The sequence below is a fragment of the Priapulus caudatus genome, unplaced genomic scaffold (assembly GCF_000485595.1).
Source record: "Priapulus caudatus unplaced genomic scaffold, Priapulus_caudatus-5.0.1 Scaffold555, whole genome shotgun sequence".
NCBI lineage: Eukaryota > Metazoa > Priapulida > Priapulimorpha > Priapulimorphida > Priapulidae > Priapulus > Priapulus caudatus.
The window spans coordinates 188,333-202,877 of record NW_014577616.1 but is presented as its reverse complement, the minus strand read 5'-3'; the positions used below and the strand labels follow the sequence as shown (position 1 = coordinate 202,877).

At 42.6% G+C, this 14,545-nt stretch overlaps 2 protein-coding genes across 7 annotated transcripts in view; one reads left to right on the top strand and one right to left on the bottom strand.

The window, feature by feature from the left end:
• Positions 1–4,198: 4,198 nt before the first annotated feature.
• Positions 4,199–6,561, top strand: LOC106811603 (the record flags this gene model as incomplete). Its single annotated transcript, XM_014815304.1, is given in 2 exon segments — positions 4,199–4,376; positions 4,966–6,561. Coding segments are annotated over 2 exon segments (279 nt in total), but the record flags the coding sequence as incomplete, so codon positions are not given.
• Positions 6,562–6,767: 206 nt separating this feature from the next.
• LOC106811602 (U11/U12 small nuclear ribonucleoprotein 48 kDa protein-like) overlaps positions 6,768–14,545 on the bottom strand; it is an 11,088-nt gene continuing 3,310 nt past the window's right edge. For 5 of the 6 annotated variants that reach the window (XM_014815297.1, XM_014815302.1, XM_014815303.1 and 2 more), the window contains 6 exons: positions 13,877–13,939; positions 12,290–12,472; positions 11,974–12,089; positions 11,372–11,511; positions 10,517–10,933; positions 6,768–7,202 (listed from right to left, as the gene is read on the bottom strand). In XM_014815297.1, the coding sequence (XP_014670783.1) occupies positions 7,118–7,202; positions 10,517–10,933; positions 11,372–11,511; positions 11,974–12,089; positions 12,290–12,472; positions 13,877–13,939 (1,004 nt within the window). In that variant the 3' untranslated portion in view covers positions 6,768–7,117. The remainder of the gene's footprint in view (positions 7,203–10,516; positions 10,934–11,371; positions 11,512–11,973; positions 12,090–12,289; positions 12,473–13,876; positions 13,940–14,545) is intronic. The other variant, XM_014815301.1, reaches the window with a different exon arrangement.

Here is a 14,545-nt window from a genome sequence, read left to right as displayed (position 1 = left end):
GGCAAGCACGCACACACTCTTCACAAACACGCGCTGTCGCTCTCCGGTTTAGCGACGATTTAAATACGGGCTCTGCCACACACGTCGCGGCGCGGGCAGACAAGCAGACAGCAACGCGGAGAGCTCTCTCCAACTATAGTCCTAGTACGAAGCCCACTGCACGTCTACCCTACGCAACCTAGTACGAAGCCCGCTACACGTCTACCCTACGCAACCTAGTACGAAGCCTGCTACACGTCTACCCTACGCAACCTAGTACGAAGCCTGCTACACGTCTACCCTACGCAACCTAGTACGAAGCCAACCCGCTACACGTCTACCGTACACAAGTTTTACAAAAAAATTAAATTAAACATTAACTAAGCAAATGTCTAATGAGATTATTTACCATTCCCATAATATGTTAGGCGTAGTAATGCATTAGTTTATCCTCTGGTGTTTGATCCGTAAAGCATCCGACACTAATACGAAAATATTGCATACTATCAAGAGCGTATAAAGAAGCCTTCTTTATAAGCTCTTGATACTATCCTGATACTATACATGCGAGCATGATTACTTTCTGTATCACGGCTGCCTGCGTTCAGTATCCTATAATCCTATAATGCCGTTAGCGGTGCGCGTATGACCGTGTATTTCCCAGAAACAGGTAGGTACCAATTAGACTTATTGCTTGTGCATTGCCTATTTATTGATCATAACGTCGCACATAGCCCGATAGGATGCAGTATGTGGAGCTGTTATGAGTAATTTGCTCCAGAGTCTGACACGTTATAAAAAGAAATCGACGTTCCAGGCTCAGTAATGTGGCGATTTTCAGCCTGATATTCATGGAGGAAAGTGCCTATAAGTGTCGGCAATATATATAATTATGCAGATACTAGGTGTGGTGTTTGCTGAGGTGCTTATCGCAGCTAGATAGACATAGCAAACTATCAAATCTCTATCTATAGGACATTTTTTTAAACTCAGATTGTTAATATTATGCCCATAATTAATCAATGACCACCTGTTGGTGACTATTTCAACTTATTACAACCTTGGAGAACCATGGATACTGTTTAATTGCATGTGACCTGCAGAAATGGTGTAAGTTTTAAAATAGTTTTTCAGCTGTTTTCAATCAAGAGACGCATGCATTCACGAGCATGACAAATTGAGGTTCGGTATAATCCAAGGGTAATCCAAAAACTTGCCTGTTAATTGGATGGCAGTTTTCTGAGTGAAAGTTTACTTGCGCGTGAGCCACCAAAGCTAGTTCCCATACGAAGAGCAGAACGGAGTACGCTAGATTTACAGGCGAGTGACTTAACTGAAGGGATAACTTAACAGCCGCTTAACCATATAAGTAATTGCCATATTTAGCTTTGACTTTTGCAGTAGTTTTTATCTGAACGCTAGTGCTGCCAGTTGAACGTGTACATAAACCCTCGAATTTATGTGAACTGGGTATGCTGACGATGGTGAGTATATATCATGTGTTCCACGTCTATTCTGAAAGGTACACATCTGATATAGATTTTAATTGTCTTAAGAAAATTAATTAATTTAATTTAAAAGAATCATGAACATGTGTTTTTAAGTATAACGATATCGATTAGTGCCTGAGATATGCATATGTACCTGATCTAAATTATGTGACAGCACAAGCGACAAAGTGAACTACATGTAGTTTAATTTTAATTGGTAAATTATGAGTGCCATAATTTTCCTGCCATAATTTATTTAGCGAGCCAAGGTGTGCAATAATAATTAAAATAGTGTTACAGGGACAATTGTTCCTGATGCAGATTAATTAAAAATGTTAGTAGGCTCAATAATAATGCAATACCTTAGCGTCCATCGATTTTCCTGGGAAATCCGTGGTTTCCTAGTTTCGCCTAGAGATCCTGGTTATTCACAAAGATTCCGGTGTCTAAAGTTGTCTTCCAATCTGATGATCCTTAAATGTCTATCGCTAATCCCTTCTCACTGGAGTCCTCATTTATGTTCATATATATATGTTGCCGCTAAATATCCACGTAACAACATGTAAAAAGTTTAAATGATAATAGCAGGAAATAACGTAGTATACCATGTTACGATGAAATGAAATGAAATGTCTCTGTCCCTTTATTTTAATTGCAAGCTGTGCACAGCCCAGTGGCGTATCCAGAATTGGATGAACAGGGGGCGAAATGTACATGGGCTGCCGAAGGCGAAGGCAACTCAGCGTATCGTGGGCACGCCAGCGCTAGTGGGGTCTGGGTGCATGCTCCCTCAGGAAATTTTTTAAATATTTAAGCCATTTTCCTGCAATCTGAGGCATACTGTGGGCCATATTCTGATGTCTGATGACACTATATCCACCCTACAATTTAGGATTTAAAACACTTCATGATTTTTTTTCTGGGCCTGCAAACGGGGAGGGGTGCGTACGCCGGCTCCGCCCTATGCTGGATACGCCACTGCAGCCACTGCATCGTGAATCATACTGGATGCATGGAGGGGGGGGGGTCATCGTCCCTACGAGAATAGATGAAAATACACTGGCAATTAAGCTATATATATGTTTTTTAATCATTTTTATTTTCTGCTATCGAAGAAGGCACTGAAAACCCAATTCAGTACTTTCCCTGGTACAGTCGTGATCAGGAATTAGGACAGTTCATGGGCGGATCCAGAGCTGAAGCTAGACAGTATTTTTTCAGATTTTAAGGGCACATTCCCCAAAAAGGGCACACCACCCCACAGTGAGCGCCTTTCGGCGCGGGGGGTCTGGGGGGCCTCCCCCAGAAAATTTCAAAATTTCAAGGGTCCCTGGGCACAAAAATGAGCACCATTTGAGCACACATTTAGTCAAGCAACAATAGCTAAAAACCATATGGAATTTTATTTCTGCTTCATTTTGCCTGCGCTTTGCATACCAACAATTAATGCAGAATGATTCAAGCACTTCCTTTCTTTTTCAGATATCAAAGCTAGTTTTGTTACCATGTAAAATTTTGATTTCCTTCAAGTCCTGTCAATGAATCAGAAGAAAAAGAAAACAAATAAAGAATATAGCCAAATTCCATCAAATTGTTTTCTGTATTTTTTGTAAATTTCGAAGGGCACTTTGAAATCTAGACCGTATTTCCCAATACGGCAAATACGGTCTGAATCCGCCCCTGCAGTTGGATTCTAGAAAGGCAGAGGCTTATAGCAATATCGTGTGTAAATATGTGACGAACGCCATAGATACAGCGAGTTAGCCATCGGGAGACTGGTGTGGCTTGCAAACACCATTGCCAGTCACGTTCCTTAGGTCCTATTCCCCAGTTGTGTTTGCTTCGCACCGCGCTGCCTCTGCTAATGAAATGAGCGCCGTTAGAGTCACGCGATAATACGGGGAGTGGAAATATATACGAAGCTGTATATTGATGTTTTGGCACTGTGCCACGTACGGTTGCCACAATTCCAGGGCGCGTGTTTGCGTTGTATTCCAATGCGCTCATGTTCTGTTTCTTGTAGTATGAATGCATGCAGCACGTCTGCCAAGTGGAGAGTTTTAACATAGGGTACACTCACGCTACCTGGTGGTCGTTCCATTTTTTCTCAAGAGTCGAAGGGAGGAAGTCAACAAATACATCTGTCTGTCGGGTTGGTGGGTTGGAGCGTGAATGATCTAAATTGTGACCAGGGGAGGGAGGGGCTAGAGTAGAGCAGTAAAGAAAAGGCAGTAGCGCATAATTACAATTTGCAAGAAGTCAGTTAAACTGTGGTATCGTAAGCAAGTAGACTTCTAGTGTTGTCCCAGTGTTGCATTTCGTGGAATGGCAGAGGTAGGTAGGTGCCACTCTGCTGGTGCACTCGCCCAGTTACACCATAATACAGTGCTCAAGCTATAGTTATCCACGGCCACAGTCAGCTGCCGACAATCATTAGCATTGTAGGGCATCCTCGCGTTTCTCCACCTCACTCTCTTGCGCAGTGTGCTTTTACTCGGGGAGTAGCCGTTAGCGCAGTTCCCTCTGCCGCACACGTGCATTAACGTAATAACATTAACAACAGTAGCCTGCATGTGGGTAACCAGCAGCTGCTCTGAGGGAAAATCGGAGAAACCACCTTCCAGTGTTCTCGGTGGACAAGCAGGAGGATGATATAATGTTGCCTGACGTGGCGTTCTATTGTCCGACGTGGTATTCTATCGTCTGATGTCACGTTCTGTTGTTTCCAGGTGGACAAGCAGGAAGATGACGTGATGCAGTCTGACGTGGCATACGCGCAGCAGCTTGAGCTGTTTCTGCACAGCGGCCGCACAGGCCGACGCAACGCCATCACCAGCGTCGACGACGACAACGCTTCCCTTTCCACAGCCGGGCTTCCCGCTGCACTCGACAAACTCACCTGTTCCGGTGAGAATCTCCGCTAAACATAACAAAAATGAACCGAAAAAATCACTTGTCCCCACAATCAATCCCTGATTGTTCGTTTATTTCGTTATTGGTGAGGTTTCCATTTATCACGTTTTATTTACCGTAAACTGTTGTAGCATTTAGCCGCCTGGAACATCACAGTCAATACTCTGCAGTCCATCTCTTACAGCCGTAAGAAAACAAAACGTCCCAAAATCATTTATTAAAGTAAACATGGTTAAATAATTACGAGTTTCATTATTGCTTTCTAGTAGATATTTTACGAAAATGACCTAAGGGATACATAAAATACTATAATGGCAAGCCAAACCACGCTCTCCCACAACTGAACATTGATTTTGGCTTTCTCGGTGGTAATTCCTGCTACTCACGCAAGTCTGTAGTGAGTGCCCGTGTTCTCCAGTTTGTAGTTCATCCCGGTCGTTACAATCAGTACTGATCTCTCGAGCGTTATTCCTCTATCCTCCTCAACTCTATCCCTCGCTGCTCGTATTGATTGTACACAGACCTGCATAATGCATCAATCGACATGCTGACGTGTAACGATTTTTCATCGTTGCTTCTTCAGAGGGTGATGAGAGCGCAGGCAATGACGCACCCACGATGAGCCCACAGCAGACGCAACCAGACACAACAAAACCGAACGCCGGAAAACCCGACCAGACGTAGCAGTTGGAGGCGTGGTTTCGTTGCGGCCGTCGCCGATTAGAAATGTCGCAAATTGCGACGGCCACCTAGTCATTTCTCCCACTGACGATCTCAGGCATTTGCGTCATTAGTGTCGGACGCGAGAACTAGCAACGCGGTCGTCTTAACAGCGGTCGTGTTCACAGATGGACTGTACTATAAGTGTTGTAATGTGCGTGGTGTCTCATTCCATAGTTGAAACACCAATGCTTACACACGCAACATCAAACGTCAAAGATGAGGGCGGCAGGCTTATTACAGGATGGTTGCTTCCATTGCCCTGCAACGTTTTATCTGGCGAATTTACGTGAGTGAACATATGAAAGCAAAAACTGTAGGTTCACGTATTGTGCTATAAAACCCGAGTGACTGCCAAAAATTACCATAGAACTTTGACATTTTGCAGCTTTTATCCGATGCCAGTGCAGTCAGCAGAACTGCACACAAACCATCTTCTCTAAGATTGAAAAACTAAATAATAGTACATGCTGCGAATACAACAAATACAATTATCAGACTTAATCAAGATCAATTGGCAACTTTTTGCCTGAATACGCACAAGGAATAAGCTGTACCTTTAAATAAATCAACAGTCCATGAACCGAGTGGTTTGCTGTTGGCGGGTCGTCATGAAATTATGTTAATGTGTTTTCTTAGCATGTTTCTGCGTGTGTGAGGGAAGTAGGTTTATCTGCATTGTGAATTTAATCCATTTGTTCTTGTGAAAATGCTGTTTTCATTTAATAACCTCACTTTTGCAACCGTTTTGTGATAGGTGGGTGAACATCATGCTCAGTGCATTCCACAGACTATCTGTTGGGCAAGTTTTGTTTATTTGCATTGTTAATATCGTATCAAAATGCTCTCTAGTATTGTCCTTCTACCATATTGCCGACAAATACGAGTCGGCCACATTTTATTATATATTTCAATAAATTTCTTGTCACGTCAGACTCATACTCTATAGATACATAAACACCTTTTAATGCATACCCTTGCCCAGAGTAGTTACTTATGTTGAAATAATAGGAAGGAAAACCACAGCTGGCCGTAATCTGGATTTGTTTGCTATGCCATTCTCTTGATGGACCCAAATGATCACACAACAAATGTGATTGATCACTGCGTACACACTCATGACCATACTTGCCAATATTTGATGACTGCTGTGAAAGATTTGCCCCAATCACTGGTTTCTGTGATGCAACGTATTTGGGGAATGCCACGTATTTAGCGATTGTGATCGTCAACATCCACCCGTGTAAAGCGAATCTCATGGAAAGTTCCCCCCCCCCGAGTAATGAGTTTAACAGTCTCCTGCACATTGCGTTGGATAAGGTAGCAAGTGATGAGAATGTTTACTAAGAACCATTGGTACTTCTGTATAAAGTGTGTAATGTCCAAATGTATAATACAAGAAAGAATTTTAGGTAAAGATGCGAAATCAGTACTAATAAATTGTTTACATTAGAACGAATATTACACTGCAGGTTGTCTATTTCTGTCTCCATCTCCTTGAAAAGAGATGTCTGCTCAATTATTTCTGCTGCATTGTTGTAATATATTCTTGCAGTTATAGTATGCCTGTGTGGGCTCATCGCTCACATTACTTTTTGTTGCTTCTACTTGACTAATGTACTGTACACTGTGTAAAATCGTTAATAAGCCGCAACACAACAGCCATACTTGTCACGTGCAGCGTTGTTATCAGAGCAAATTCAACACTAATAAGCACTTCATTAATTATAAATCATACAAGCTGGTTTGCTTTGATCATCATTTATTTTTCTAGAATTTGTTTAAAAAATCATAGAAAATCAGAAAGGGTAATCGCAAATTCGGATTCTCGAAAGTCTATTAGGTTAGCATCTAAACTGAAGTGACATATCATCAAGAATCATCCATAATAGAAATGTTTAGAAGAATTTTTATTATGGACTCTTGATACCATTATGTGCAGCAGCATCTTGTTGCACGAGAGTGGCACGTATCATGACGAGCAGGTCAGTAGATGTTGCTGAGACGTTTAGAGGTCACCTGCGAGACTTGTGATGCTTGTGTTTTTTGTGCTTCTTCTTGTGCCGTTTCCGTTCGTCGTCCCTGTGACTCTCAACACTACTGCAGTGCAAAAGAAGGATGAGATGATTTAATAGTAAAAGAAGTTTGCATGCAATGTCGATTGAAATGCCACGTTTGCTCCTCATCGAGTGAAAACCGTAGATGACACTGTCGTTTTTGTCCACCGTTTGCGATTTCTCATGGATCCACATTCATATTTAGCTCATCTGACATAGTCAGATGCAGCTTGTAGAATCGCATGAGCGTCCGTGCGTCCGTCCGTCAACAGTTGGGCACAAATCTTAACCGCTCGACGTACGGTCACGATGTTCGGGAAGTGGGGGGGTAATCCGAAAACGAGTTGGGATGTCGAAGCTGGGGGGTCAAAGGTCAAGAGGTGTGAAAGAAGGGGGAACATTCCCTCCTTAACTTAAGACAGACCTGCCAACCTGTGATTCATGAAAATAGTAAGGCTTTTCTTTTCTTGCAGCAGGCGGCCATTTTGTTTGTATGTTATGCGCGCAATGAATGATGGGACTAACTCTAGATCACGAGAGAACAACGTGAACGCGTGATCCAATATGGCTGCGCCTACAATCGCCAGATATTTCTCGGCTCACAATGTAAAAAACATTAATTTCCACAAGTCGTAAAAAATCGTAAGTTTTTCAGTTTGATCGTACATTCGTAGAAACATCATGGAATTCGTAAGGAATACGAAAAAATCGTAAGGGTTGGCAGGTCTGTTAAGATATAGGGAGGAAATGCAGAATTGCGGCACAAATCTAAACGGCTCGACCTAGGCTCGTGATAGTCTGTGTATAGCATCATGGTAGGAAAAGCCATCACTGTGCCGAAATTGGAGGTCACAGGTCAATGGGGCACAGGGCAGATTTTAGACATTTTCTGAGGACATGGTCTGACGGAGCGATTGAAAAACTGAAAAACTTTTGGTTTCAGCACTGACCTAGCATTTTTATGGCTTTATTGAAAGGACCATGAAATGTACTTTCTGCTGACATGCGAAGAGTAAGTGTCGGATAACCTTTTGACCCTCAAGAGGAGGGTTAAACATTGATTTGTTGACTGTTAACAAAGGACTGAACTGCATTTGCTATTGTGGATGTGAGGCTACAGTTGCACAGTTCAATTGCAAAGGCAAATGTTTGTTGAACAAGGTTTACGCTCCTTAAATCATATTATTTTCTAAAGCAGTCTGTATTAGCACCCTGAGTAGCACTCTGTATTAGCACACTGTAATGAACCCTGAATGCTCGCGTGGGTAGGCAAAAACATGGGGCAGCCCATTACGCATGCATGGGGGTGAACTGGCACTAATCATGGATTCTAATCATAATTATTGCCTGGCAACCACTGCAATGGCAGATGTATTAACTCACAGCTGAGCGAATTCTCGCCTGCCTGAATATACTTGGATTTCAGCAACTCAATGGAGTGAGGTTATTACGCACAGAAGGGTGATGCACTTTGATTATTGATGACACTTGCACGCGCCATCTCGCAGCAACTGCTTTTCTATAGAGCCCCCTCCACCCGCCTCCTCCCCCCACATCTCCCCGCCACCACCACCACATGCTGCGCGCTCGATCAATATCCATGATAACATGTTTAATATAGCAAGTCATTAAAGTTACAGCAGGCTGTATCTTTTTAATTAACTGGTAGCTACCGTATAGCAAAGCCTAGCTTATCATAGATTTTAGTCTTGTATTAGTAGTATCCTAGATTATATGCTCCTGAGCGCAGAAACACAGTGATGGCCCACTGATGGGAGGTCTCTTGCATTCGTTTGCCGAGTGAAGTTTAGGCATCAGAACACCTGCCGCAGGCGAGCGCTGTTCGTTGCTGACGGCACTTGTTGGAGATCTAATAAGAACAAAATTAAAGAAACAGCTTTAACATGCGGAGAAAATGCGGTCCAAAGGCAGACTTCAATGCATTAGCATGGCTAACCGTTTTGAAAATCATGCGCAATAGGACCTAGTAAACAAAGTGCCGCGGAGCGACAGCGCTCATACTAAACGTCTACTGCGGTGACTCTGTGGTGGAGTGTGGGATTCTAGTAAACCGCTTGTATCCCAAATTGTTTCACAATACACCTGCCGAAACAGTGGAAGGCACAGGGATGGTATCAGGAACCTTCTCAAGAAGTTCGTTGGGATCGTATGAAAGTTGCGCCAACGAATGGCGCGTACAGGTTTGAGTGTCTTAAGATTAAAGAATGGAAACTCCCCATCGTACGTAGTAGCAACAAACTATTGCAAGACAGAAAGGTTAAGCACTCATCCACTTACCTACGGCAAAGCCTAAGGCTGAATAAGAGACAAGCTGGCCACCTGTAAACTAATTAAAACGCAGGTCAAAAACTACACCAAAGTACTATTAACCAACTACAATGCAGAACTGGCAGTGGCATAAAGTTACATGTAACACTACATGACTAATAACAGAAAGCATAGAAAATTAATACGATTTAAGGGAAAAAAGCAATAAACTTTCTTCAACCAAAATTTAGCTTTGAAATTTCACTGTGACATTGTACGTCATACATCCAGGCATGTATAGATTTGCTAGCAAAACCGGCAAGTCAATTCTTTCTAACAGTAAACGAAAATCCATGTTTAACCCTCCTGCTTGAGGTCAAAAGCGTTATCGCAACACTTACTGCTCTTCGTCATGTTCAGTCAGAAAGTACCATCTTCCATCGTCCTCTTCAATAAAGCCATAAAACATAGCCTAGGTCACCGCTGAAACAAAAAGCGTTTTTCAATGCGCTCCGTCAAGACCATGTCGCTCATGAAATATGTCCTAAAATCATGGCTCCTGTGGCGCCCATTGAGGCCTTTGACCTGTGACCTCCAATTTCGGCACAGTGATGGCTTTTCCTACCATGATGCTATACACCGACTATCACGAGCCTAGGTCGAGCCGTTTAGATTTATGCAGCAATTCTGCATTTCCTCCCTATACCTTAAGTTAAGGAGGGAATGTTGAAATGTTCCCCTTCTTTTACACCTCTTGACCTTTGACTCCAGCTTTGACGTCCCAACTCGTTTACGGATTACCCCACCACGTCCCGAATATCGTGACCGTACGTCGAGCGGTTAAGATTTGTGCCCAACTGTTGACGGACGCACGGACGGACGGACGATCATGCGATTCTACAAGCTGCATCAGACTACGTTAGATGAGCTAAAAACACTGTCAATAATTTTTCACTATACTCACATAACTCCATTATTATATCGCTATAAATTAATTGTACTCTTTTCATAGTTTCCTATATTACTTGGCAGCGTAGTTCCGAGATTAGGTGAAGCGAGAAATTTGTACATCATGGTACCACATCTTACCTGTCGCTGTTTTTGTCCGTGTTGCTCCCGTGACGTCTAGCAGATGGCTTGCTGCTGCTTTTGCTGCTGGATCGTGACCTACTCCTCGACCTCCTCTTCCTATGCCTCTGTAGCGTCTCTCTAGCTTCGCTGCGGTCTCTCTCTCGGCTACGCTTTTCGCCACGTGGACGTTGATCCATTTCCATACCATCGCTGGGATCTATGTCTCTACTACGTCTTTCCCGGTACGGATGCCGATCCATCTCCCCACCTTCGCTGGTGTCTCTCTCACGGCTGTGCCTGTGTCTGCGTCTTTGTCGATGCCTTTCGGTGTCCCGACTGTCGTCTTGCTCCTCTGACACGCGCCCCTCTGCCTTCACACGGTCACCGCGGGAAGTCCGCTGGTCCCTGCCACACCCGACGCGATCTGACGACGTCCTGAAAACGCACGCGAGTTTGTTCGATGAAATCGTGTCGTCGACATCCTAAATCCGAACTGGATTTCGTCTACGGTCACTGTGAGTCAAGTTCGTGATAAAACCGAGTACTTTGAAGTTACGCTTCGATCCTCTGCGTGAAATGGAGGATGCAGTGCACACACTGTCCAAAAGCTAGAAAGGTTGCCACGCCTTTAAAAATCACCATTCAACATCACAAGGTAATCATTATCCTGGAGCTTGCACACTAAAATAGAGTGGGCACCCACGCGATTCCCGGAAAAAGGAGGATCGTAATAAAACCAGCATAATGATACCGGATAAATGAGTTTGTTAAATAATTGAGATAAATTAGTAGAAGAACGGAAAAGTGATGGAGAGGAGTCATCAATGACCTATGAGCGCTCCCCTGGGAACAATAGGCCTGAGTTCAGCGTACGTGTACCTATCTTGGCTGGCGTCCGGGTAGTCATCGTCCACTTGCTCCTGCTTTATACTGGGTCTACCCCCAGTTGCTGCAGCACTGCTCAAAACACTCTCCAGCAGCTCGGTCTGATTGGCGATGACGTCGCGAATGACCTTATGCATCAAATCACCTCGGGATTACAAATGGGTCACTCATCGCTTCAGAACTGCATTGTTATGTCTATATTATGAAATAGAACTCTCCTAAAACGTCTAGCATCAAGACTGAAACATATTGTATAAACGTATACGAATATATACACGCACGCACACATGACGAACAAGCACATGCACGCACGCACGCACGCACGCACGCACGCACGCACGCACGCACGCACGCAACGTGTGTGTAACAATATAACAGGCTCTGGTATTGATGCTAGAATATATTCGAGCTAATGTCATGAATTCGTACCTAAAGTCCTTCACAAATGCTAGCACAGCTTTTGAACTTAACACACTAATGAGTCTCGTGCTAGACTCGAGCAATAGAGCCAACTAGAGAGGAATTTCTAAGAACTCCGTTCCCTATTATGTGGTGCTCGGGTTTGACCCGGTCAGTGGCAACGTACGCACCTCTGTGTAGGATTTCTGTGTTATGTGAACGTTCTTGGCACGATACGTCTGTCGCCTGCGCTTGTAGTCCCGCTGCTCTGCTCTCTGCTCCAAGAGACTCTTCGGACGATCCGTGTCTGCGAGATCGCGTGGTAACACACAAGCATCACATCGCGCATAAAAAAAATGCAGTTTTATGCAGGTTTTTAATCACTTCTCATTGATAGCACAAGTTTAAAAATTGGCATGCAGCATGGATAAATTCACAAATTAACAATGGTAATAGCTGAGATAGTGTTATCTTTTAGGAACACTTCGGGTCATACAGCCTATGTACCTTCCTTCTTGGCATCGATTGCATCCCAGTCGATCATGAAGTCACCGATTTCTATCTGCTGCTTCTTTAGCTCCTTGCCCTTATTCACGACATACTGGTGCATGGCTAGTCTCTCCTCACGTGTGAACTCTACCATCTCTCGGTCGTAGTTGAGAGGCAATTCACGTTGCTGAACAGCAGAATCTACAAAACGCCGACACGTTGCACCGTTTCAACATAGCACACAGCTGTATACAGAACTACTCAGAGACCTGAGCATACTTTATTATCAATTGATATCAAATCATAAAAGAAATTCATAGACAATTTCATTACACCCAGATTCACGTATCATCATCCACTGTTTTTTTGGACATCACCAGCCACATGCAGCATAGCTTTTTCGGTAACTTTGGTTTTTGTTCCAACAGAGCCTATATCAAGTAATAGATTCTGATATGGAAGCTATTACATGGTGATATATGAATGCCATAAGACAGTTTCATAATTATTTCCTTTATATGATATCAGAAGTAGATAATAGGGAAGGAGTGTGACTTCAATAAACAAGGGAAATTCGTCATTTACTAGCCTTAGAATGCCTACGATTTACTAAGCGTAACTCAACCAACTTGAGCTCAAATCGTACACAGTACATTCGCCTAGCTTCGTGTGAAATCGTTTCCTCGTATACACCCGCAATCCGGAGATACAGACTAAAACGTACGACACGATTTTCCATTATGTTGCCAGCAAACTGAATGTGTAAACCGCCTAACTCGAAACAAAAGGCAGCTACTAACAACTCTTGCGCCCTCGGCGATGCGGTGTGGCTCGCTGAGCTAATCTTTGACCTATTTACAGCTGCCCTTTGTTTCGAGTTAGGCGGTTTACACATTCAGTTTGCTGGCAACATAATGGAAAATCGTGTCGTACATTTTCGTCTGTATCTCCGGATTGCGGGTGTGTACGAGGAAACGATTTCGCACGATGCTAGGCGAATGTACTGTGTACGATTTGAGCTCAAGTTGGTTGAGTTACGCGTAGTAAATCGTAGGTATTGAATTCTAAGGCTAGTAAATGACGAATTTCCCTTGTTTATTGAAGTCACACTCCTTCCCTATTATCTACTCCTGATGATATGTAGCACTAGGTACAGTCTGTACACAGAAAGGATATATCATAACAGTTTTAGGATACATTTCACAAGGTTAGAAGCCCGAACTCACTTTATCACTGCAATAGGAAAACATACTTGTTTTAATTATTGTTAATATGATTGAACTAATTGCTATTCAAGCACATTGACACACATGGTATTGGTGATTGTCTATAGTGTGTGCAACAATTTTAAATCCTGATAATTTCACTTGATAATATGATAATATTAAGGGGCACAATATCATATCCTGAAATGAATTGCATAATAAAGTGGTTTATTAAAAGGAGTGAACATCACCTACAATGAAAAGTAAGAGCTTTATAATTATAAAGGTTTTGGGCACATATCATTACCTATCAAATAAATTGCTGTTTCAATACAGACACGCATACGCACATGCGCACCACACGCGACATGCACGCACGCACACACACACCTACACGTACCTATTCTTATTAAACCTTGCACCTCTGCTGACTTCTTTAAAATGGATCTCATGGCCTCTTCATCTAAAAAGACAACACCTATTACAGCATTCTTAAATAATATAAATAAATGAACAAATATATATATATATATATATATATGTATACATATAACCTAAACCTGCAATTACATATATAAGGCACAAATATACACATAACAGTACACATATGATATTTAAAGCTACACAAATACATAAATCTTCGCATTATGAATTATTGCAAAGAAAATAAATTTGAGCTCCCCTATAAAGGATCAAAGTTCACTTCACGATGAACAACGCAACTCGAACTAGCCTAATTAATCTCGAAACTACAGAGAAACCTCGTTATAACATGATAAATGGGGTCCAAGAAATTTGATTGCATAAAATGTGGGGTTGTCTTATGGAATATTTAATAAATTTATGCTGTTATCGCCATGTGCCAATGTGTACGTGAAATATAATATTAGGCTTACATATTTTATTGAAATAAAAACATAAATACAAAATACCACTTACATAGATTAGATAAAAACATGTTTGTATTCAGCTAAACAATAACAAGTGCCGCATAGCGACAGCGCTCATCTAACGTCTACTGCGGTGACTCTGTGGTGGAGTGGTGGGATTCTAGTAAACCCTGTTAGTC